General features: G+C 36.6%; 1 protein-coding gene across 1 annotated transcript in view; it reads left to right on the top strand.

The window, feature by feature from the left end:
• SLC17A6 (solute carrier family 17 member 6) overlaps window positions 1-23,315 on the top strand; it is a 33,846-nt gene extending 10,531 nt beyond the window's left edge. The window contains exons 4-12 of the mRNA XM_086749438.1: window positions 10,667-10,781; window positions 12,618-12,705; window positions 12,813-12,899; window positions 13,817-13,959; window positions 16,003-16,152; window positions 18,325-18,457; window positions 19,160-19,270; window positions 20,695-20,822; window positions 21,184-23,315. Coding sequence (XP_086605564.1) covers window positions 10,667-10,781; window positions 12,618-12,705; window positions 12,813-12,899; window positions 13,817-13,959; window positions 16,003-16,152; window positions 18,325-18,457; window positions 19,160-19,270; window positions 20,695-20,822; window positions 21,184-21,516 — 1,288 coding nt within the window. The 3' untranslated portion in view covers window positions 21,517-23,315. The remainder of the gene's footprint in view (window positions 1-10,666; window positions 10,782-12,617; window positions 12,706-12,812; window positions 12,900-13,816; window positions 13,960-16,002; window positions 16,153-18,324; window positions 18,458-19,159; window positions 19,271-20,694; window positions 20,823-21,183) is intronic.
• The last annotated feature ends 3,186 nt before the right edge of the window (window positions 23,316-26,501 follow it).

Here is a 26,501-nt window from a genome sequence, read left to right as displayed (position 1 = left end):
CCAAGTTTGTAGTAATATATTTAAAACAGAAAAGGTTTTGAATGTACGTGCCAAATATGTCTTCAAAAATAGATCTGCAATAATCACAGACTTTTTTTTTTTTTGGTAAAACAAAGCTGAATGTCCATTTTAGCTCATTCATGTGTACTCAAACATTAGAATTCTCTTACACGAAGAAATACAAATGGTAAAATAGAATTTGTAAAAAGTTAAAGTCACCTTATGATTCTATGATAGACACATATTTCTCATTACCTATTAAACAGGAAATCCTGGCAGTATTCATATCAAGAATTGTCACTACATAACTATACTAAATTTCTCCACAGTACAATTATCTCTCATCTATGTTGAACTCTTCATCATTGTCACACTCTAACCTGAATGAAAATACATAAATCAACCTTTCACTTCAAATTCGTCTTTGTTTTTCAAAATGCCATTCATATCGCTATTAAGGGCTAAATCCTTCTTCCCAGCAAGTAATCCGATAGGATTATTTGCATGAATAAAGGGAATGATGTTTCAGACAGCTGTATGTCAGTGCATCTCATCTCAGGGTCCCAAAGATTTTCGCTGAAACTGTGTCATTAGCGTGTCAGTGAAATCAGAGTATTTCTCCCCAGCTCAGCCTTAATGACAACAAGCATAGAAAACGTAAGGCAAAGTATTGGTTTAGAAAGACAAGTGCAACGATTCCCTAGAACTTTACATTTTTGTGTTTTAAAGAGAAATTATTCCCTCCCCTTTAGCAGGTAGACATATTGTGTGTTTTTCTGATTTGCAAACAATGCAGAATTCCCAGCATGACCAGGGGCTTCGTGCCTGGTTAGTCAGGAGCCAACTTCTCAGCTTCTGAAGACATAAGCTGACCGTGCACTGTAAGAGAGAACCTCTGACGCTGTACTTTCCAACCCCACCTTTCACGTTCAGTTCAAAATCCCACAGGCTAAACTGGGCTCCCATCCCAAGCACTGGTGTTGAGTTTGTCTGTTTCCAGGCAAAGAAGCCAATATTGCACAAAAACCCCAAGGCAATTTTGTCACCCTACTGCATTGCAGGGTCTCTTAAGCACCAGTCACTGTAAGAAGGGGACTGGGGAAACATCAATGGGTGGCTGGTACCGCTGCTCCCTCTGCCATATGGCTCGGGGTCTTTCCATTTTTCTGTCATGAATGATGAAGCTGTTTTCACAATTTAATGATGCAACAAGGGATTTGGATGGGGGTTTTGGTTGATAAAAGGGGGCCTCAGATGTGTGACAAAATTTAATAATGTATCCAAGCCCTTATTATACTGGATTAGATGGCGGGAGGTCGGCTTTTACATATTAATGCTTCATGAAGGGTTTATAATAGGATTTAGTACGAAGGGCACACAGACACATCCCCCTCCTCTCTCGTACACATATGAATTATGTTTTATCACGTTTTAAAAAAGACAAATAAAGCTGGTAAACTACAGCTTCTGGCCAGAAACTATTATTAAAGAGCGTTGTTTTTAAGGTATTCTCTCATGAAGCACGTTCAGCCTCAGACTGGCACATGGGAAGAAGTGTTCCTCTCTAATGTCAAAGGTAGCTTATTCTGTTTTGCTGAGCAGCTGAGTTCATCAACCACTCTAATATTCACGGCATAATCCCAGCTTTGTTAGCCCTGTGCTATTTTAAGCAAGTGAAAGGCATGATTCAGAAAAAAATCACTACTTTCTATCTATCATTTATGAAGCCATAAACTGTCAGGGTGGGCATTTTGCACGAGTATGTCTACAGTAGAGGGGTCAACAGAGTCATCAGGATATTAGCCTATACTAGAGAAAAGTCAGAATGATGATATATGTGCCAGAATAGCTAAAGAGTGTCTCCCCACAGTGAATTCATTTTCATTTAGTTTCAAATACATAAACAGAAATACAAATTGTCCCAAGAAGAGTAATCAGCATGATTACAAACTGCAAAGATAACTAGAATAAGAGAAACATTATCAGGATTATTTTGGTTACAAAGGTGATGAAGAGGTGACATAATAGGTACATACTAAATAAACATATAGGTAATGTAAATATTCCAAATGAGTGGCTACTCACAGTTCACAGTCAAGGAGGTAAGCATTGACACGCAGGGGAAGAGCTGAAAAAAATGCAAAAAATCGTCACTATATATTAACAAGGAAAAAAATTTCACAAGTCAGTAAGAGCACTGTTACACTTACATAAATTGAAAGCAAGTAACCCATTATTAATGGTGTTAAATTTATAGCTTCCAAGTAAACATCAAGCAAGTACATTATAGGCTAAATGTAGGCACCTATATTACTCTCAGTTGACTAGTACAAGTCCACTAATGTGGACTTTTGGAACTACTTGCATATAGAAAGGCAGTGATCCTTAAGATACTACATGCAGAGTACATTTACTCTTGATGAGTGTTTTCACGACTAAATATAAAAAATTCAGAATTTGACCCTGCTTGTTCAGATATAACTAACAAGAGTAGGATTATTTATGAAATTTTGATTTATTTTTGCATTCCATCCTCCATTGATCCAAATATTCTGAAATTAGTATCTGTAGGAAATTTGCCACACAGTTTAAATAAAATTACACAGGAAACTTTCAGACCAAGCTTATAAGGAATTATATTATATATTATTGGGATTATATAATCCAGATATGTCAATACTGTCAAATAACATTGCTCCCAGTTGTCTCGCGGGTTGTGAGCCTCCATGAATCTCTACTGCATGTATCATACCTCATAACCAGAGTCTCTTTCAGAGGGAAAAAAAATAGTCCTCTCTGAAACAAAACCCATGTATGCTTCTGGCATAGCTAATTCCAGGCACTCTTTCCAACAGGCATCCTTAATCACCTATCCCTGCTTTGATATTCACCCCTATACAATATGTACACTAGATTTCATGAAAAAAAAAAAAAAAGCTGTTTTGGTTGGTTGTATAAAAACAGTAATGTCACAGCCCCTTTGCTCTGAAGGAATCTACATTTACCCTGAGCAATCCAGATGCAATCAGCTGTAACACGTGGCCCGTATGTCAGAAAACATTCCACAAAGCAGTACAGATGTAGCTTTTATTCCAACACGTAGTAATTATCCTCCCAACCAGCTCCACAAAATATTTTAAAGTTAAAACCATCTGATTTTTTTTAGAACAGTATTACATCTCTCTAAATCAACAGTTGAATCAGAGCCTAAGACCTGGAACTCAGTAAGGTAACTTGAGTGAGATGGTCTTGGTTTGAAACATGATATAACAGATTACACATTTAAAGAGCAAGCCATCCCAAAGATAATGAGCTAGAAGGCATGAGTCAGAGTTTTATCTAGACATATATGGATATAATGAGTTGTAAAACGAAACCGCAGGTTTGAGAGATTCCCCAGCTGAATTCAAACAGGAGAGAGGGGGTTGGTAGGGTGATCAAATGAATGAAGAATAAAAATGAGATTGAAGAGGCCTGGCTTGCTTAGCAATGTGAAATGAAGGCAATGGGATTGCTATCGGGGTAAACTGCAGAGATTAAAACTGCTAAAATAAAACAGTATAGGTACAAGAAATCTACTGGATGTAAGGAGCAAAAAGTTGGAAAGGCCTCCAAAATAAGTAGGGCAAATGCTAATTTCTTCTGAGATGGAACCTAATCTGCCTATGAAAGGATGATGTAATGCACTTGCTGGTAAGAGCAACGATCAGATTTTAATGACCCAGGAGTCTTTTACATTCAGCATTGATTGCCATGATGCTGTCATCCAACAATGCCCAAGTTCTTCAGAAAAAAAAATACACACTGACATATCAAAAACAGGTCTGTGAACAGGCAATGGAAAACACAGCCAGAAAAGTATCCAGGGTCTTGGTTTGACCTGTACGAGTCAGTGCTATTAGTGGGGCTAGGAGAAGACATAAGGCTAAAGGACTTTGTGTCACTGATACACGTTGACTTAATCTCTGCATGGCATTTCACTGTGGTGCTTAATCCAGTCCTTGCATGGTCCATTTTGCTAAAATATTTGTGACTATTTTGGGATTTATTTATCTTCAAAGCTGGTAGATGAAAAGACAGCAAATTCAGGTCCTCAAATGTTCATGTTCTGTATTAAAGTCTTAGAAGACCCTCATCACGCCTGATATGGATAGAGATGCACTTTGTAAAATGGGAAATTGTTAACTGGCAGCTAAACCCTTGAAATTTCTATATACTCAGTCACTGCATAACTCAAAGAAAAAAAAGAGTTTAAAGGGATGATCACAAATTGCAATTGCCAGCAACATTTCCAGAATAAAGGATACTGAAAAATTGCCGCATGCCTGCAGCCCTTTCAGCTAGCTCCTGTCCTGTTTCTCCCTAGACATTATGTTTTACAGAAAAAAAAACCCAAAAAACGTTTAATCCAGCATTCAGCCTTGCAGTTTGTCTCAGACAAGAAATTCTTTGGGTTGTATAAAAATATAACACAAATCAATCGGTTCTATATTGTGGTTTTGGGACTTTTGCAGGAGGAGATGTGTCAAAGATTAATAATAGTAGCTAGAGTCAGAGTAAAAGATAATAAATTTTAGTAATCTTGAGCTGAGAATAGTCTAAAAAGTCACTTTGTGCAATACATGTTCAGCTGCTCAGAGCTGCTGCTGCTCTGGGACTCTCCCAAACAAGCACAGTTCAAGAAAGAACATCAAAGGATTGTCATGACCCAGTTTATTTTGTATATATGTTTGATAAAACAAGTCTTTGTTCAACATATTTTATGTGTTTTTAGTAAGGAAAAGGCATGGCAATAACGAGCTCATCAACTTGAAGCCAAAGAAATGTCAATTTTTAAATGACAGAATTTTCATCTCATTGTTAGGCTAACCTGGGAAAACTTTGCAAGGAAAACTCACGTTTTTACTCCTCTTTAGTTTCCACCCTTATTGAACAGAGGAATGTCATCTAAGATTAGAAAAAATGTTTTATATTTGTGTACAGATGGAAATAATGTCCTCTGTAGTACCATCAGTATTTCAGCAAAATTGTCAAGTGCAGAGATTTTATGTCCCAGAAACAAACATGGGCTACATTTCCCCAAGGTTCCTGTTCACAGTCAGAACAAACCACTGATGTAGTTTAGCCCCGCTCGGGGCCAAGCTATGCAGTCTCTCTCTCAATTCCCCCACCGAGAGAACAGGGAGAGAAAATATAAGAAAAAAGGCTCAAGGTTTGAGATATGGACAGGCAGAAATCCTTAAAGTTACCATTTTGGGCAAAACTGACTTGATGTGGGGAAAACTACTTGTTTATTACTAAAACCAAATCAGGATAATGTGAAAGACAACAAAGCAACTTCCCCCCGACCCCTTCCTCTCCCCAGGCTTAATTTTATGTTCAATTATCTCTACCTCTTTCCACCCCTGAGCGGCACAGGGGGGAAGAGGGAATGGGGGTTGCGGTCAGTTCATCACTTGTCACTTTACACTGCTGCTTCCTCCTCGGGGGAAGAACTCCTCACATTCCTCCCCTGCTCCAGCGTGGGATCCCTCCCACAGGCTCCAGTCCTTCATGAACTGCCCTGGCGTGGGTCGTTTTTCCACGGGGTGCAGTCCCTCCAGAACAGCTGCCCCAGCACACGCCCTCCACAGGCCACAGCCTCCTTCAGTCATCGCCTGCCCCGGTGTGGGATCCTCCACGGGCTGCAGGTGGATCTCTGCTCCTCCATGGGCCTCCATGGGCTGCAGGGGGACAACCTGCTCCACCATGGTCGGCACCACAGGCTGCAGGGGAATCTCGGCCAGGAGCCGCATTACTCCTCCCCCTCCTTCTCCACTGACCTTGGCGTCTGCAGCCGTTCCTCTCACAAGAAATTCTTCACAATCAGCTCAGGCAGACGCCTCTCAGGTTCTCTTCACATCTCATCTCCTCTCCACTTCTTGCAGCCGGGCTGGGCTGAGTCAGGCCCAGTTGGCTGCCCAGCGGGAAGCCAGAGGGTGAGGGCCGCAAGGCCCACAAGGCTCGTGCCTCCTCCTCTCTGTCCCTGCTTTTGCTTCTTCACATCATCTTCTTCCTTTTTTAAAAAAAATTATTTTTCCCCTTCTTAAATATGTTATTGGGGAACATTCTGCCACCAGTTGGCTCAGCCCTGGCCAGCAGCAGGTCCGCCCTAGGCCCGGCCGAGTCCACTGAACAAAGGGGAAGCTTCTAGCAGCTTCTTGCAGAAGCTGCCGCCGTAGCCCCCCCTCAATAAAGAAAACCAACACAACCACCTTATAATATTTTGATTTTATTTATTTTAGCAGTGTGAAATACTTTCGCACATCTTTCCCATGGTTCCCTACAAAACTAACATGATAATCAAACTTTCATATTCCATAGGTAGATCTTCCACAAAACGATGATCAGTGGCTTTTTGGAGATGAAAACTATTCTGTTACATTCCTGAATTAATTTTCTGTTGAAGCCACTGAAAACTGTGTGACGTGAAACCTTCTATGCCTTCATAGTTCTCTAAGCAAATCCATTAAATCCATTAATATATCTGCAATCTTGTTTTGTAGTTGTCAGTGACCAACACTTGATTCTTTAATTATTTTGGATTTTAATGAAATGGCATGCATAATTCATTGATACAGTATATATTTAAGTCTCTTAAACCAACATTATTTTCTCTTTTAAATAAATATTTAAAAATGCTATTTTGAACATATAGAGTTAATCTTAGATCTTTTTTTTTTTTTTTAAGGACAAACTTTAGTTAAGGTACTTCATGTGCTTTATTATTTGGTTTCCATAACGGTTTAATTTTGACAAAGTTTGACCATTTATTCAGAGAGTAAAGTGACGTAGATAATTGTGGAATTTGTCAATTACATTTCAAAAATGACTTAAATAGAAATACACAGGATTCAGACAGCTGAGGAACTGACTCCTCCCCATACACTTGTGAAAGGGATTTTAGCATTATGGAGTTACTGTAGCAATTTTCACTCCCAGTCATTGGGGTAAAAGGATGCTTCCAACCAGGACCCCTTACTTTCAGATATGATATGTGTAACCCAGTATGTCACCCATCTGGCATTCAGCTTTTGGCATGCATCTGTGCTCCCACTGTTCTCAGCTCACTTTTTAAGCTGGCACTTCTTCCAACTGAGTAACAATATCTATAATACAGAATGCTCATGTAATCAGAATAGTCTGGAAAAGGTAGATGAGAATAGTGGGGCTGCACAGATGCAGAGATTAGAAATCCAGAGATGAAAATAAATACATTTCTTTCTCTTTAGTTTGTCCCCAAAGAGAAAAATGAGCCAATTGGCTTGAAACCCAAAAAAGATTAATTCCCCCTACAACCTCATTCCATTCTAAACATTTTTCCTGGATTGTCATAGTCATTTCCTTCCTCTGCTCCCATCCCAAACGTCTCTTAGTCAAATATGATTTTGCTATTATTACTACTTGTATTACAGGAGGACTAAGTCACAGCTCATGACCTTCATATAATGCCAATGTCAGTAAAACACTGAGGATCAGTGTTAGATTCTGTCTTTTGGGACTGAGTCTACCGAGTCTAGAAATAGCAATAGATAAGCAAAGCATAATTCTTTGTTTCAGGGCTTTTTCTGGTAACTTATGAGGACCAGGATTTACCTCTTTTTCCTCTCCTTGGCACACTACTCCTGTATTTATTCATTTGTCTCCTTCTGTATACGGTTATAACATAACAGATCATAAAATCACTAGCTTAATAAACATAACAAAAAGGTAAGCACAAAAAAATAATGACACGATTTGGGGTTTGATGTGTGGGTCAGTAAAATGCCTCAGAAATGCCTTAGGAACAATCAGAATGTTCCATTTGCCAATTAAATATATTAGAATGTGAGCAGCATTCAAATATATTTAGGTTTATTGTAGCTGAAAATCATTCTTATTTCATCTAAATCATAATAAATGTAGTTAGCTGAGGTATTTAAAACAATAAGATGAGAAGTTTGTATGAAACCCAGAACTATATCACAAAATTCTGTTAGGAAGAACTTAGTATTTATGGACGTAAAATAAATGTAATAAGACAAAAGAGCACGAAGGAGAAATCCTGATTGTATTTATGGATGTGGATCGAGAGATACAAAGCAAATGTGGGGAGATGTATCTGCTCTTGACTGAAAGTTACAGAGGAAACTGACTCACTAAGAGTCAGGTACTAAATTCATGGTGCAGCTTTTAATATGCATTAAAGAAAAAGGATAAAAAAGCCATTTCTGACAAGAATGAGAATTTACCTCTAAGTTATTCTACCCTTAAATCCATAGATTTTTTTTTTTTAAAAAAAAAGATCTATTTTTGAGAAGGCTGTTCCTATAAAGCATAGTTCTGAGAGAGAATTGACTTACAAGTGACATTGTGAAATTATTTCATTATCTGCTCCTCAATGCAACTAAATATTCATTGGTATTTGTGTGCCTAAATACAGGCAAGATTTTCATTTGGAAGATGCATGTCTGATCATTTCTTAAATTCCATTTTCCCTTCTCTTCTAGAAGGAATAGACTCAAGGAAACAGCTTCTTTTTAGTGAACATGAGAACAAAGGCAATTCTGGGAAACATAGCTTTCCGTTGTGGCAAACAGAAGCTGATTTCAGACACAGAACTGAAAAACGAGAGTGAATTTCCACACAGGAACAGTTACATAACGTTTTGGTCAATCTCATCCTTACAAAGAGATGGCATTTTAAAAATATTCTATCTTAGCATGATTTTAAGGAATAGTGATTTAGAAAGAGCAGTGCTGATTCATACTAGCCAAGAATCTTCTCCAGCAAGTCTACGTATGATCACAAATTTAAGACCATATTACTGCGTTAGGCATTTATCTAAATATCTATTCAGAAAAGAAAGAGGAAGGGTTACAAACCAAACACTCCTTTCTTCCAGCTTACAAGCAAATAACGATTTTCTTGACAAACCTTTAGAACAATTACAGTCTATTTCTCTTCAAATATTGCTAACAGGAACATCTAACTTCTTAAAAGAATTTGTAAAAACCACAAGCAAAGCTCCTATGAGTCCCAATCTCTTCTCATTAACGAAGAAAGAAAAAAAAGCAAATGAAAACCAAGACTCCATTGTGGTTTATGTGAACATATGTGGGGGTATTAAAATATAAGGAAATGAACCGCATGTACTTTTGGAGTATAAACTTACACGTGAAGTAATTAAGAGTAAAGACAGAATTCAGGCCAAAATAGTTCACAACACAAACACGTGCACCAGTCAGTCCCAGTGAATGTATTGAACATGCTGCCAAACAAAGCCAGAAATGTGCTGCACAGCCAGCTAGATCTTGTTTAACACGAGATGGGGATCGCAGGGAACACAATGAGGAGACCAGATTTAGAGCTATTTAATAAAGCTTCCTTACTGTGCCAAGAAGCTTTTTTTTCTGCTGCCCTTTAATATTTGTCAAATAGAAACGGAGTATACTCAGTTTGCTATTTAAAGATTCATGTCAGGCTGTACTTCTAAATAGAGAATGTGAAGTATAGATGTCTTTGAGGAGAATTTTCATCTTGAAACTAATCGCTGCTTCCTGCTTCTTCAGCCCAAGGTCTGTTTCTCACTAACTTATGGCACTGTACCAATTTCTGAAGAACACATGCTAGGGTTAAAGGTTTCTGTCAAATCAGTTCCACATCAGATACCGTGATGTCGTCTGTTAAGACATCTCCAGGATTTATCTTAGCATTACATAGTTTTGTATAAAGAAAGTGGCCGGTCATTGCTACTGGCTTCATCCCTTTGCATAGTTCCAGTGAAAGGAAAATGGGTTGGGGGGGGGAATTATTTCCACAATAAAGGAATGAATGAACATTAAAAAATGATATAATAATGCTGGAGAAAAGGTTTGCTCCTATAAGGGGCAGATATGAATTGAACCAAATTAAAATTCAATCCAAGCAGGAGAATTCTGAAAATGAATCAACACTTCACACATTTATATAGACCTTGTAATGCGCTTTATTTGAAGCAATTCCTAGGATGCTGTTGGGATGAAAATCAGTAATCTTCAATGAGTAGCCCCTGAAAAACCAGCAAAAAGAATGATCTGTTTTCTATGGATATGTTTCCAGATTGATTAACTCTGGTGTCTAAGAAAATCCCAGCTCTGTTTGAAGTTCTTCCTGCTGTTTTGGCATTTATAAAAGTGGGTTCTCTTCCGCTTCATAAGCAGTGAATGCATGGTGCCACTTTCTTACAATTAAAGCACTAAGAAGAATTTACTTGGCCACCTGTTTTAGCAAAACATTTGGAGACCTAATTTCTGATTTCTCTAGAAGTTGGTGGAGGTTTGGTTGAAACAGATGTGAAAATTAATCAAAGGAAAGAGTGGGGATATATAGCGAAAGTAAGATCTATAGCTGTGACTGCATAAGATGTATTTCCTTCAGAAGTTATGCTAAATAGATGTCTATGTCCATGTTTGGTCTGGGTCTTATTAGACAGGTTTTTACTAGATGGAAGTAGACACTAATCCAGTCCAGCCGTTAGTATGTTCCGCACATAAGGAACATATGTTTAAATACATCCATATCGATATGTCAGCATATGTGGAATAAGTTAATTGGAACAACACTGAAGTTACTTCCTTTCTTTTTTTTTTTTTTTCCGCCTTTGCAGAGTATTTGGTGCTGCTATACTGCTGACATCCTCCCTCAACATGTTAATACCGTCTGCAGCCAGGGTGCACTATGGGTGTGTCATCTTTGTTAGGATCTTGCAGGGCCTTGTAGAGGTACGGAAAAATTGTAAAACAACTGGTAAATGTGACAGATGCTTGTTAGCTTTTAATTAGCAATTGTAACCTTTCAGGGGAAAATAAAATTTGCTTTCAGTTTATTACTGATTTCCAGTGTAATGGGTTTCAATGTATGAATTACAGCTGTTTGATTTTCCTTCGCCTATAAAATTACATAGCAAAGTTTTTTCTTGCTGAGAAGCCAATGAGATATGTATTTGTTACTGAAGTTTCACTGAAATCCTGTACTGCGTAGGGCTTATACTGGTGTTATTCTCAACAGTTATTTGCTCTCAAGCCTTACAGACTAAATCTGTAATAAGGAATTAAGCTTCTGTCATAGACCCTAATGATGCTTTTGTCGGTATGAATGAGAAATTTACTGTGATTTAAGAGAGAAAAACAAAAAGAGCCTGCCTTCTAAATATATTTGCTTGCTTGCTACTCTACTGAAAGACAGATTTTGAGGTCTGTGATCGCTGGTTCTTTGTTCCTCAGGGCTACACGCTTCTGTTGCACGAGCTGCTTTTAACTCGTGCACTTTATTGTCTAAAAAGACTCTGAAAGAGGGTGCAGAATGTGTCCAAAAGTTAAGTAATTGTCAATCAAGTTCTTAAAGTATACATGGATGAATATGGCTCCATTCCTGAAAAGGGATCTGCATGTACAGAGATGTGCTTGACTGCAAAGAGGAGAGGAACAGAAGCAAGTGGGTAATTACAAAATCAAATAGGTATTTTAGACCCACTCATTCCTGTGATTCTGTTCAAAGGAATTGCGAATGCAAAACTTCTCACACAGGACTGTTTGAAGAAACTTTACAATAAACCATGACAATCTTAAGATTACATTTTAACATTTTTTTTTTTTAAATGAACAGACTGAAATGAACATGAAATTGGTTCTAGGATCTTCTTTCAAAACAGAAGAATGTATTTTACAACCTTTTTTTTTGTATATTGAGACTGGTAATCTCAACATTTATGATAATCTCAATATTTGTCAAAAGTTATTAATTTCTTCTAATTATTGCATATGAAACAAAATGTCAGATTAAGAGAAAAGTGACTCTATATAAACTATGCATACATCATGGTAATTTTTAAGCATGAATTTTGTGAAAATTTACTGTATATTTCATATTAAATTTTCTAAAATTTCAACACTGCAAGGTGCTATGCTTCTGCGTAGTTTTCCTATCATTAAAATAAAGGCTGGTTTTGAAGAGACACCTAAAAATACTGGGTTTAAAATCAAACTAACATCGGTCAATTATTTCCTTTAAGTGCTCAAGAAGGTTAATTAAAGACAAAGATAGTGAAAAATTTCTCTTATAACATTATATTTTTAAGCACTTATTGATCACATTTCCTAGTTTTAGAGCAGTGGAAAGGTAATCTGTATTTCGTAAGTTATACTTTAAATGTTAGAAGGCCATCAAAGAAGTCTAGAAGGCCACCAAACCCAAGAAAGGAGCCGAGCATTAGAAAGACTCCAGAAGGTCTTTCCCTCCCTGGATTCTGGTACCTGTGCACTAAGATTCTTTCTTTTTAACATGTCACAATTCTTTCCTGGAAGGAGGAGCAAAAGGAAATAATTACATTTTATATCTATTCCATAAGGCCTCTTTAATGATTTGGAGTGATATATAAAACCCATGTCAATTTTAATAGAAATTGAAGTTTTTCTATGGCTGTGCTCCGACTTGACTATAGAAATGCAAAGCGTTCTCAACTTCTTGTTCGTGGTAATTAAAAAAAAAAAAATTATGCAAAGACAATGAACTGAGTGACTGATCAGCACTAGCTAACCTGTGGCACACTCATTCCCCAGGGGGTCACCTACCCTGCCTGCCATGGTATTTGGAGCAAGTGGGCCCCTCCATTAGAAAGAAGTAGGTTAGCAACCACTTCCTTTTGTGGTAAGTAATTTTCTATTTTTTTTTTTGGTCTGGCTTTCATTTGTAATGTAAAGTATTATGAGACTGAATTTTTCTCTCTTTTCATGCACATATGTCTTGTTTTGTAGGTTCCTATGCAGGAGCTGTTATTGCAATGCCTTTAGCTGGAATTCTAGTGCAATATACTGGGTGGTCTTCTGTGTTCTACGTGTATGGTACGCATTTTTGCTCATCTCACTCTAATATTGTATGATCTTACTCTGTCCTTTCTAAAAATGTAAAAGATTTTGGCTTCTGTCAAGAAGCTAAAAAAAAAAAAAGAGAAGTGGGTCCGTAAAGCTAAAAATACACTCTAGAGAAAAGGACAACGAAATAACAGAATTTAAAGGAGAGAGTAGGAAAGAAACATTATTAAATAAGGCAGAAGCTAGTTCATGGTGAAACCTTCATCACTTCTAGTACAAGTAGAGCAAACTGCTATGCACATCTACAGAATCTCAGATCATGTGACGTTGCTCTTGCATTTATACAACTGTAAGTTTAGAGTACCTAACTGAGATGTCCTGATTTTTATCTGAAGACCTACATAACTTCTTTCACACTAGTTGTGCTACCTTAACTTACACTGATGAAAAAAGTCTCCCGAAGGAGTTCTTCTGCAGTGTAAAACTGATGTGAATTACGGGGAAACAAATTTAGTAAACTACTTAGGAAGCACATTGCTATGTTGAAAACAATGCTACAATCTTGTATTTTGCAGGTAAAAAAAATAGTGCAGTAATCAAACAACAGTGGCTTAAAGCAGAACGGAACTTCATTTACAGACTGGTGAAATGAAATGGAAGCTGTTTCATTGCATTGCATTGTACAAATTGATGCTAAAATACCAGTGAATATTCACTTACATTGAAATCATTCCATACATGAAACAAAGAAGACTTCACTGTGGTCCATTTCTTCATGTATTTTGCACAAATATTGTTTGCAAGATCTGACACTCTGTTAGAATGACTCAGTAGAGAAGCAGTAGCAACGATTGCCATTTAAATTTGTTATACTTATTCATAGATTTTTTCCTTGTTTGCTGCTTTACTGTGCATTTCTTTCTGAAGTCTTTCTTTCCGTTCCAAAGGGAGCTTTGGTATAGTCTGGTATATGTTTTGGCTTTTGGTTTCCTATGAGAGTCCTGCAAAGCATCCTACAATCACAGATGAAGAAAGGAGATACATAGAAGAAAGCATTGGAGAGAGTGCCAACCTCCTAGGTGCAATGGAAGTAAGAATATCACTCATACACTTATTTTCTATGCAATAGTAATAAAAACAAAAAAAAAGCCCAAACAGAAACAACAAAAAAAAAAAATCAAACACCCTATTTTTTTAAGACAGAAAAAAATGTTTTGAACAACTGAACTTCTTTGGGAGTGGGGGGATATGAGATTCTGCACAGAGAACAGAGGTTCCAGTTCTAGCAAAAAACCCCATGGAATTTATGCGTCTTTTTCTACTCCAAACTAAAAAAAACCCAACCAACCAAACAAACAAAAAAGCTACAGCTACGTTTGAAATTGCAGCTTTATTGAGACTTTTATAGTATCTTCAGTTCAAGTCATTCACTTCCTTCCTATATAAACCTTTCTGAACTGTTTTCCTCTTCCTACAAGTAAATTGCAGGAAAATCACTACTCAGTGTCTCTTGAGGTCCTCAGAACAACAGGAAAAAAGCAAATCCTCACTCTTTCATGTTTCATTTGCAAGAAAGACTGCAAGTTGCAACAGAGCATGCTAGGAAAACCACAGGAACACTCCTTGTTATCGTGGTGACTTTGCTAGAAGCACGCTATCAAGTCTCTCATAATCTGACTTAGTTCTGTACAGGTTTAGTTCTGAAAAAGTCCTAAATAATCAGCTATGAGCACAGAGAACTTCCTAGCAACTTACTAATGCTATCATACTAAATAAGAATTTTCTTATTTCTCTAACTGTTGAAAAGCTTTAAAGACATAATCACTATGCTTACTACCTAAAGAATGTAAAAAAAAAATTGCATTAACCCTCATTTAATCTGTTCAAAATTTTCAAGCATCCACTGTAAGCCCTCACCACCACCCATCATTATGTTTTCTACTTGGTCAGATCATTGGTTCTTGATTGAACTCAGGACTAAACAGTTTTTCTCTTAGTAAAAAACTTTGGTCTACATTAAATAGGGAACTGGAAGTATTACAGAGTCATTTCTTTGATAACTGACATTTTGAGGTGTTCTTCAGTTAGTGTCTGGGTTGATACTTAATAGCACTTAATAGTGTTCATCGTTTCTTAGACCTGTAAGTGCTTTTGAAAATCTTATCTGAAATGACAGATTTCAAAGGAAGTCCATATAATTCTAACTTGGGCTGGATATTTTCTGTCTAGCTTTTTACTGTTGCTTTTTAATTAAACATTTTTTTTTTGGAAGGAATTTGTTCTTCCCATGGTATCAAGTTATCTTTTCTGGCTAGCTTCTTGTTAATTAAGTCACATTTAATCCTTAGCTCTTCACTTAAGTGTAATTTAACCGGTATACAAAGTATGGCATACATCCATCTATAAACTGTTTTTCTCTGAATAAAAGCCAGTATTCAAACCAACAGTAGACTAAATTCATCCTGAAACCTTGCTGAAGTGATCTGTAAACACTCATCTGAGTCTGGATCCTGTACTTGGATTAACACAGATGGGCAGAACCCTGGGCTCGTGGAGCGATGCTGAGACTCAGCAGGATTGTAGCTCTGTCCATCTGTCATTTTTTTCATTATGCAATTCGTTTTAAAAATACAATAAACCAAACAAAAAATATATTGACCAAGCAGTTTCAGCTGAGATTTGATAAAAAGATTCAGAATGCTAGGATTAAGATTTAAATGCTAAAATACATGCCTAAAATAAATCTGAATGAAATGCACTTACAGTGTAAAATTTGACTGTTGCCTTAGATACAGCAACATTGTTTTTTAAAGACACATTATTCTTTTGGACTTAATATGTTCATGTTTACATGATTGAGATAATGACACTTGTACACGAGTGTTGTGATCACTGAGTTTCTCTTGTGCATTTTGTAGTAATTTTTACTCACTTATGTTTTGAAATTAAATTTTGATCATCCAAACACAGATGCATGTACTTTGTGATAACTGAAGTAGTTGGAATTCAGATACATAAACTTGTGCATATATAAGTTTGTTGGAGTATAGGTAAAAATAACAGATAGGAAAAGGGAAGATAGGTAGTTGATAATGAACAAAATGTTGACTGGATCCCCCTTTCTATGTTTCAGAAATATAAAACTCCATGGAGAAAATTTTTTACATCTATGCCAGTCTATGCAATAATTGTTGCAAACTTCTGCAGAAGCTGGACTTTTTACTTGCTGCTTATAAGTCAGCCTGCTTACTTTGAGGAAGTGTTTGGATTTGAAATCAGCAAGGTATGTAAAAAGAATGTAAGGCTTTCATTTTAGCTAAGTAAACATCAGAGTCACATTCCTGGTATTTATTAGGAGGAGGAATGGTAAGTGTTCTGTGTCTTTACCATAGGTTTACAAGTCTTTAGTCTTATGCCTCCCAGTTACTGGTCCCTTGACCAGCACATGAGTGAAGTAACAACAATGACAAGGGATTGGATAGGGAAAGGTGAAGATGGGATGAAATTTAGTAATGATCTATCTGGGGCCACACTGCAAAAATACCTTCAGTTAAGTGCTTGAAACCAGATCATGCAAAGTATTAGAAAGGTATCGAGAGACCCATTACACTTCTGTCCCTGACACCCCAGGGGATGCAAGATCCCACTGAAGGTGTAAAGAAATCACTGACAAGCGGTTCCATTTTTCCAGGTGCACTTTGCAAAGCAAGGCCACCTAGGTTTAGGAAGGATAGTACAGTCTATCACCTTTCTGCATCTCCCTTTAATGTGGTGAGAACTGCTCCCCGTTTTTTCACTTGGGAAGTGAAACAGGCGGTGGCAAAATATGAGACCTAGGGATGATCTCAGGTTCCACAAAACTCATATGAATTTTGGATCAGACCTGTAATGTGAATACGGACACATGCAAAAAAGCCTTCAGAGTGTATAGTAAGGTTTCTACTAATACAGATTTCCTTTTGTGAACGTGACAGAGGCTTGTGCTTTTGTGAGACCTCTATTGTTTTGATATTGTTCCATGAGGTATTGAGTTACCTAAGTTGTGGTCTAAGTGACAATTAAATGAGTAGCTTCCCAAGTGTGGCCATATTATTGAGTATAGTCAAAATTATGAAATGCCATCCTGTATTTAAAGATGGGCTTTCATCTTTAGCTGGAGTTATTTTAAGAAGCTTTGCTATGCTTGAAACATCACCTGTTACGCACACAATAAGAAAGGTCACATCCTATAGAATTAATCTGATAATTTTGTTCTAGAAGATTTTTCTTAGAGTGTATTTAAAGAAATACAGAACTTGGTAAACAAAGACAGCAAAATCCATTTTCATCTGCTGTGGATATGGATGCTCATAAATGAATAGTTATAATTCACTCAGGAATAACTCACAGCAGCAACTGCAATACTGTAGTTACCTCACAGATAATATCTGACTCGTTGGGAGAAACACCTTTTAACATGAAGCTAGCTGTCACAACACAGTAGCCACATATATAAACTGCAATGAAATACACAATTTCACAGCTTTAATTGAAAAGTAGAGAAAACTTGTTTTCTTTCTCTTCTCATGAAGTCTGTCTGCTCTGCATGCCAACGTAACTCAGACATCAGGCCAGATTGATACACTGTTCAGATTGGAATTACCCAAAAAACTCTGGAGGTAAACATACATTCAGGTACACACAATAATCGGAATTCCCTAATAAAACAAAATGCCCTGCATACTATAAAAAACTATCTACAAGGCAGTTATGTTAACAGAAGATAGCAGGTGGCAGTTCATGCAACACTCACTTTGAAGGAATGGTCTTCAAACATATTATCATATTTTGGGCCAGTCATCACAAAATGACTATGTCTTACTTTGCTAGTATGCATAGCATTTTGAACATTGTCAATGGACACTTAGTATGTTATCTTTCACTTCATACAGTGTTTCTCAGACATATTTTTTGCCCACACAAAATGTGAAGCTTGCGGGATGGTCAGAAATCAAAGGCAAATGACCATTGTGTACGTGAGAACGATCCACAGGGCGTCTGCCTAGACATGTTAGGTTTGCTGGGCAATGCTATGCCAAACACATCACCAACAGAAATGTAGCAACTCAGTTCAACTCAGTTCATTTGACCATAAATTTTCTGAAAATAAAGAGCAGAGGGGCTGTAAGTCAAGGCGAAAAAAAGCCATTAGCTTAAATATAAACTGTGAAAACAATCTATAAACAAAAAGTGTCACAGCATCAAAGAGTGTTAAAAACTGGCTGTCCTTCATAAAATACAATGATGACTTAAGATCACCAGTTTTGTTCATTTAATAAACCAAGTTAAGATCTTTAGTTTTAGCACATACACTGAAATTGAAGAAAAACATTAATTAGTTCCTGAATGCTTCAGAAAATGAAGAATCAATATTTTCTTACGGTTTATACTCTACTACTTCTAATGATTATTTCAGGTGGGTATCTTATCTGCTGTGCCGCATTTAGTGATGACAATTATTGTTCCTATTGGGGGACAAATTGCAGACTTTTTAAGAAGCAGGCAGATTCTTTCAACCACTACCGTGAGAAAGATAATGAACTGTGGAGGTAAGTCTTCTTATTTCATTAAAAAGCTTCTTGTACAGATTCAATGTCCATACAGTAACCAAACCAACTGCATGGTTTTATGTAATTATGAATTAATACTTTGTGCATTTTTTGTGTATTACAGATGTGGTTACTAAAGAAAAGTAAACACAGTTGTTCCTATTCCCAGTTTCAATACAGATGTTTGGTATTTGAAAAAGTGTTTAGACTGTTAAAGAAGCAGATGAGCTTTAGGGGGGTAATTTGTCTACTCTTAGCTACTTACTGAATCTTAGCTTCTCATCTAAACACCCTATGCACTAAGAGAGTCCAGTTAGCTACCTGAGATGACACATCGGACTTCTGAGAGGTGAAAGTCACATGAGCTGCATCCTAGCTGTGATAAGAGCTGCAAAATTCATAAGCAGGTTAAGTGTATATTCCCATTAGGATTGACTGGAATGACTTAACCAAATCACAAGCATTCATTTTCATCTTAAAACTGACAGGAACTAACAACAAATTAGCATACAAAGAATAAAATAAGGATTATTTGAGACAGCAAGAACATGTTTTTTAGGGATGAAAGAAATGCCTGATTATATTCCACTCTGAGGTAATGTTTTGCCTCTGTCTTCCTATGAATTATTACTGTATCCTCAGACCTGCAATATTTGAGAGAGACTGAAATCTGATGCCTGGTTTACTTTATGATTTCCCCAGGTTTTGGTATGGAAGCAACTCTTCTTCTCGTGGTGGGATATTCTCACAGTAAAGGAGTGGCTATTTCATTCTTAGTGCTTGCTGTAGGCTTCAGTGGATTTGCCATATCTGGTAAGATTATATTACTGTCTTATTAGTAAATTATTTTGTCTTAAGAGATAGAACATCTCATTTGATATCTCTATTGATAATAATTTAAACAAACTTCAGAATTCCAAATTGCATTACTTATGATCACTATAAAGGAAAACACTATCAGTACCACATCTTCTATATTAGATATTTTTGTTCAAATACTTCAATCTTTTCCATATTAATTGCAGCAAATTAGACTTTCTTTTCAGTGAGATGCTAATGTACACCATAGATTTTTCTTGAAATTAAGCATATAGCACAAATGGACTGATACTATACAATGATACCTGAGTATACACTTCTTTGTTTAACTATAGGCCTTTTATTCTTTTTTCAGCTGCATATTAGTTAATGCTTTGTTAGTGTTGCATTTTTTTAATTACTTTGGGGTAATTACTAGCAATTTTTTACCTGATTTAAAATTCACGTCTTCCTGGTTTTTTTTTTTGCTGATACATCACCCCTTTGTCTTTGCCTTTCCCAAAGACAAGTCACCTGGCCTTCCCTTGTTTTCCCACTGTGATCTTAGTATCCTCTCCCATGCTGGTTCCTTATGTCTAAAACAGGCTCTCTTTTCTTTTGTGCCAAACATCTAAACTCTCCTTAATCAAATCTGTCCTTAATCCCACACATTTGTACAACTTGAAAAGTGTATTGCACTTTCTCTAACAGTTATCCATATCATACTGCCTGCCTTTGCCCTTTTATTATTTTTCTATATCTAAAGATTTGGTTTCTGTCTTCACTTACTTAAGTGCTTATTTTGGGAATACTGAGTTCTGTCACTTCAGAGATGCATATGTTTTTCCTAAGATTATTTAAAAGGCTACTGCATAAATTGCAACTGAATTAAACAGCTGGAAAGGCAAGAGAACAAACAAATATTTATAAAAGTAATTAAGAAGTCATTTATAGATACTGTCTTTTTACTTCCTTCATTTTACCACTCAAGAACAGAAGGGAACTCCCTTCTGCTGGCCTGTATGACAAAAATAAAAATGTAGGCAATAGGAAAGGAAAGTGGTACAAGTTGGAAGACAAAATGACATCTTATTTATAGGACGAAACAATCATGAATGACACTGCAAAAATATGAACTTTCTCCCTGCCTAAATATCTTCTGGGTTCTTTACTTCACACAGTCACTACTGGGATTTTTTTAAACAGCAAATTTTTAAAGAAAATACATTTAGTATAATCTTATAATATATTTCAAAAAGAAAATGAAAATCCAGAGTCTTTCTAAGAATATGTAACTATTATAAGTCTTTTAGAGCAAAAGAAATGCAGTTAAACTGCCCAAATATGTTATAGTAAAATTGTCAATGATAGCATTACTCTTTAGAACTGAAGTAATGCTCTGCTTTTGGTACGAATGCTTGCTGACCTTTGTATTGCAGGATTCAATGTCAACCATTTAGACATTGCCCCGAGGTATGCCAGCATCTTAATGGGGATTTCTAATGGAGTCGGGACCTTGTCTGGAATGGTTTGCCCTATAATTGTCGGAGCAATGACAAAGAACAAGGTAAATGACAACACAGTTTTCAAATCTTCCAGTTTAATACTATTAGCTTCAAGAAAAAGACCTTTCCATAGTACAACTTGCCAGGATATCCACATTAGAGTCCGGGACCTCTAGGGGATAGCATGCAGGAACTTGCAAATTCGAAGCCTGCTTCAAAATATGCTCACTAGGTCAATGCTTTTGTAGGCTAATGAATAGTGATTTTTCAAAGGAAGATGGATATAAATAGTTGGAAACTGGACACATAGATGTTTTAGTTGTGCAGACTATCACAGCCTCAATCTCCAACTTATATCTTTCAGCTCAGAAGAGTTAGGTAAGTTTATGCACTAGTCTGATTTAGCAAATTTCTTCTCTACAGACACGTGAAGAATGGCAGTATGTCTTCCTCATTGCTGCTTTAGTTCATTACGGAGGTGTTATCTTCTATGGCATATTTGCTTCAGGAGAGAAACAACCCTGGGCAGATCCTGAACAGACAAGTGAAGAGAAATGTGGCTTTATTCATGAAGATGAACTTGCTGAAGAGACAGGGGACATTACTCAGAATTATGTAAATTACGGTACCACCAAGTCTTATGGTGCTACAACCCAGGTCAACGGTGGCTGGCCTAACGGCTGGGAGAAAAAAGAGGAATTTGTACAAGAGGAAGTACAAGACTCATACAACTACAAGCAAGGAGATTATTCATAACAAACCTAAATATTGGTTATATTTTGTAGTGTTTGTGATTAAATTCATTGTGATTGTTTGCACACAGAAATAAAATGTGGTATAAACATGTAAACACATATCAAACAGGAAGGTCTTACTGTAAAAAAAAATCCATTAAAGTGCAATCTGTATGAGTTGTGACATGTCATCACTTTCATTAGGTTATATTTGTTCTATAAACATTAGAGTTTTAAGGGTTTACTGGTCAAAACTGTAGAGGCAATTAGACACTTACAGTATACAAGAGCTAAAACTCGTAACTAAGGATTAAAGCACAACTAAGCAACCAAGTTGGCACATCTAATGCTCTTTTTAGAAAGCCAAAATTACTTGACCATTAAAAATGCACTTATATATTTGTTACACTGTATTGAAAGAGATTGTGTTAAATACACGTTTACTCAGTGCAATGTAGGAATTGTGTGTTTGGCCTAAGACGAGCTTTCTTACAGAAGAAAGGTTGAGTCCTAGGCATTTACAGAGGATTGATCCAGTTCCTTTAACGGCAATTGTATCAAGCCTAAATAACAAATAGGGCGTATTGTATGTTTATCGTGATTACATGCTGCAGGCTACTCTGTGATGAATAAAGGAATTATTTAGGAGTTTTATACTGAATGTTTGGGCACAAATTCTTATTTCTATTCTTTAGAGAATCTTATGAAATGATAGGCGTTGTCATGTTCTTCCCTGCATTTATCAGCTAATATAAAAACAATATATAATGTTAAGTCTGACTTTTCATGCAGACTGTCAAATCCCTTTATTAAAAAACAAGCTTTATTCTTCTTTTCTTTGCAGTATATTCCAACTTTGTACTGGTGTCTTTAGAGAGAGAGAAAAAAAACCAATATAACCTAGAAAAATATATTGTCTTTTACAAAATTCCAAAGAGAAATTTACTATGAGCAAGTAGCCCTATGAAAAAGGATGTATTTGTTTTGCAGAATATTTTGAAGCCAATAGAAGAAACAGAGAATAATTTAACCCTTATTCTTCCCTTAATAGCTTTCATATTTTTACACATCGTGCCACAGTTGTATACATAGATATAAGTTTATTGAAGATACTGTAATTATAGAAAATCTTGCTATTTTAGAAATCCCTGAAATAAAAAAAATGTATTTGTCTTTCAATTAAACCTAATAATAATGGACACTGAATATGAGTAACATATAAACTCACAATAAACCAAAGTGGCAAATAACCAGTGTTGGGTTGAAAGAAGCCAACAAGCATCATGCTTGTCTTTTTAGCATAACTCAACAGTGACTGCAACATTAGTGTACCAAGCAATAAGTGCAATGCATTATGAAGTGCATAATCTTCTAGACTATATATTAACCTTCATTTAGCTTGTTGTATATATTTGGGGTTGTTGGGATTAAACCAAACTGAACCAAACTGAAGTTAGCAACACCAGACCACTTCTTAATACTCTAAAATGACAACAATGATCCATTTCTTAATTCAATCCAATGATTATTATTGTATGTAATAAACCATTCTGGATTCTTGGTCTGTTCATTGTATTGTGCTAGTGATCGGAAACCCTGCTGCCGCAATATACAACTTGAGGATTGTTTCTTCTCCTTTTTTTTAAATGCAAATCATACCTTGACCTTAAGAAAAAAATATTTTGCTTTGTGCCTCAAAGTGATGTAAAATGTGACCATAGCTTTTGCTGTGTTTAATGAAAAAGATGTGGACTGTGTCACTTTTGTTGCTGCAAAAAGTGTTAATAAAATGCTCTATTTATCCTTTTATATAAAAAAGGACCATTGTAGTTTCTTCAGATGCACTTTAATATACACGACTAAAATTATAGTCACTGCAGAACAAATTCTGCTATCAACATGGAGATAACACCTAAATGTCCCGCATTGTGTACTCTCTCTTCCAAGCGTGCACAGATGTGTGGTGGGAGAGGCATCTCAGTCAAAATTGCTGTTCCTCCTCTCGTAAGGACGGCTGCAGTAGGCACAGAAGAGAAAGGAGCAGGAGGATCAATGTGGCAGCCAATGCAGTGAAACTGGGAAAGACAGACTAATCAGTGTTAGCTTAAGAGCTGGTGTGGATCAGGATTCTCTAAAGCAAATGAAAAGCATCACAGACTGATGTTCTTGGAATTTGTTTCCTTTCTTGCTCCTGCAACAAGATTCCTTAACTGAAACATAATGTTACTTTCTGTCCGTCTTTGGACAAGAATCAGTAGTCTTTTTCTAACAAAATTTTTACTCTTCAATAATTTTCTTGCACCAAGTAGAAAAACGTAGAAACACCAAACTGAAGAAAAGCTGCAAAACACTGGACAGAACAGCAATGGGCCCCGTATTTCTCACCAATAAGCTAGTTGTCATGAGATGCTGAGTCAGGTAACACACAAAGTTCCTGCTAATTGTTTTGATGGACTGGTGTGATATTGCCATGGAAACATCCTGAAAGATTCAGAAGAGGGATAAATAGGGGCTGTAAAAGTACAGCTTGTCTACTGTAAGTAGACAGCTCAGAAAATGAAAACTAATTAACAAAATTAAAATAAATTCTTCCTAGTTTTCAGGCTAATCTTACCGGTTCTCTACCTTTTGGAATTGTTTCAATAATTTCCTTTCATTAAGTACAGGTAATTTTTTTTTTTCTTATTAGCGTGGCACCTTTTAATTACTTAGAACAAAGGAGAGACTTTAACCTGGGCATTAGACACTGCACTCTTCAGCCATGCACAACCCAGTGGGAACTCAACAATTGCCTTTAAATGCTGCACCGCTCTAAAATCCTCCACTTTATCTGTCTAGCTCTCTGCTTTTGTTCCAACAGCTTTACTTCCTCTTTAAATGGCAGTGAAGAGGAATCTGGGAAGGGAAAGGAGCACGACAGGTTTTAAGATTTTTACTTCTTCACAGAAAAATACAGGAAGGAATCATGGGGAACATGACTGAGAAAGAAGAAGGGGAAATGGACAAAATTGGATTCTTGCAAAGGATGATTAAGTGAAGACACGTAGCAAGGGCTGGATCTGTTCTAGGGAAAAGGAGACTTGAGGGAACATGACCCTTCATCTAAACTCCGATATTTCTTGTCAGTAAATATGTTCATATTTCTCCCTTGCTACTTCATTTTTATAAAGTAGCATTGCTAAAATACACCTCTTAAGCCTCTTTTGAAGTCTGCCTTTTCTGGCCAGAGATTTGTCTTCTGCAGATTCAAAGACTCACTCTGCAGACACGTACTCGTATGGCACAGCGTTCCTCTTTTGGAACTCTTAGCAGCTCAAATCTTCCCTGTTCATCAATCAGACTGTGTTCTGTTATTTGTCAAAACAGTCACTTGATTATTTTCACCTCTTTCTGTTCTGTTCCCCTATCAGATAGTCTCTGCTCACTTACTATGTTGAGAAAAAGGAGAGGAATTGTTACTCACATTTTTATTTACCAGTTGGTCATCTTCTAAGTGAAGAACAATACCTAAAAGGAAGAGGCAGAATCCAGACTTCACATAATCATTAGAAAAGCTTTGAGTTTAGAAGGGCTAGAGTATCACCTCAAATGTTCACCTTTACAGCCTCAAATAATTTCATACAGATAGTATCACTCAACTAGTGACAACTTTTTAAATATTTGAATCTGCATTGGTGAGATCCCTTTTGTTAACACACACTCTTTGTTGCAGAGATAAAGCTATCAAAAAGTGCTCTTTGCTTTCAGAAGTGATCATGAAATTCAATGGATCAAATTTTATAAAAACACTTTTCTACAGGGGAAAAGAAAGCCTCAAGGTAAAGGTTGAATAACAGTGACAAAAGAATATCTGCAAATATGAATGAAGTCCTCTTTCAGTACAAAGCTAGGAATAGAAATGAATGTGGAAGTCAGAATAAATGTCACAGTTCAAAGCCGTACTGTTAGAAAGATAACATCACAGTCTTAGTTGTTGCCTCTGAAAGATGAAATGTTTTGTTGCTTTTAGGATAAGCTGTGAAGGAGTTTGAAGGCTAGCCTAAGTCTAGATTAACTACTTAACAGCAGCTGCTTTTGTACTTATTTTGAATTTGTCTGTGTTTTTTGTTGGAATAATTTTTGTTGCACTGGGAGACTTAAGAGTAAATAATAAAAGGCCCTAGAACTAGAGTTAGATATTTTAATTAGATATCTATGTATATCCTCTTTGATCCAGCTAATGTGTCTGATGTTGCTATTCTAGTTTTGCTTAACACTTTTTCACTCTGTTGTAACTCAAAGCATCACAAAGAATGAAATGTGTTATATGTTCACCTATGTACAACTACTCAAGTATAACTCATAGTTATACTGAGGTCAGGCACTTAGACAATATCTTCCATGTTTGAGAATTAACGTTACAATATGATTGTTGGCAAATGCCTCCTTGGTAAGGTTTTTGACATTAGAAACACATAATCCTTGCAATTTTGGCTTTAGGTGAAGTTGCGTTCTCTCAAATGCCATGGGTGAGGCATTAGAAAACAACACAAAATAAGATTTTGAGCAACAGTCCAACCTCTGCCAGGCTTTTATCTATAGGAAAGTAAGTAGAGAATAAGTACGAAACGCAGATGTAACGTCAAACACAAAATACAAAGATAAGTTAGAAATTACGGAAAATAAAGAGTTGTAGAAAATGTAAGGAAAGGTTTACAGAAGAGCTGCCAAATTTTCTCCCTTTTGCTGATGGCAGTAGTAAGAAGGAAAAAAAATTGAATATCAAGTCATAAATATCTAGTTCACTCTATCCTGAGTCTAAGTTCAGTCTAAGATCAATCTAAGATCAAAAGTTGTCTCAGAAACTGATTACCACATTGTGGCTGTACCGCACCTTGTCCTAACATAGTTTCTAATATACTTCTCTATCAGCATCAGGAGGGCACTTATAGGCCTTAATTGCCCTGAGCATCTTGCCCTGGGACCCCCACTTGCACCCCTATCCATGACCTAGGAGCCTCATTTCAG

The sequence above is a fragment of the Chlamydotis macqueenii genome, chromosome 5 (genome assembly GCF_036417535.1).
Source record: "Chlamydotis macqueenii isolate bChlMac1 chromosome 5, bChlMac1.mat, whole genome shotgun sequence".
Lineage (NCBI taxonomy): Eukaryota > Metazoa > Chordata > Aves > Otidiformes > Otididae > Chlamydotis > Chlamydotis macqueenii.
This window is presented reverse-complemented; position numbering and strand designations above follow the sequence as displayed.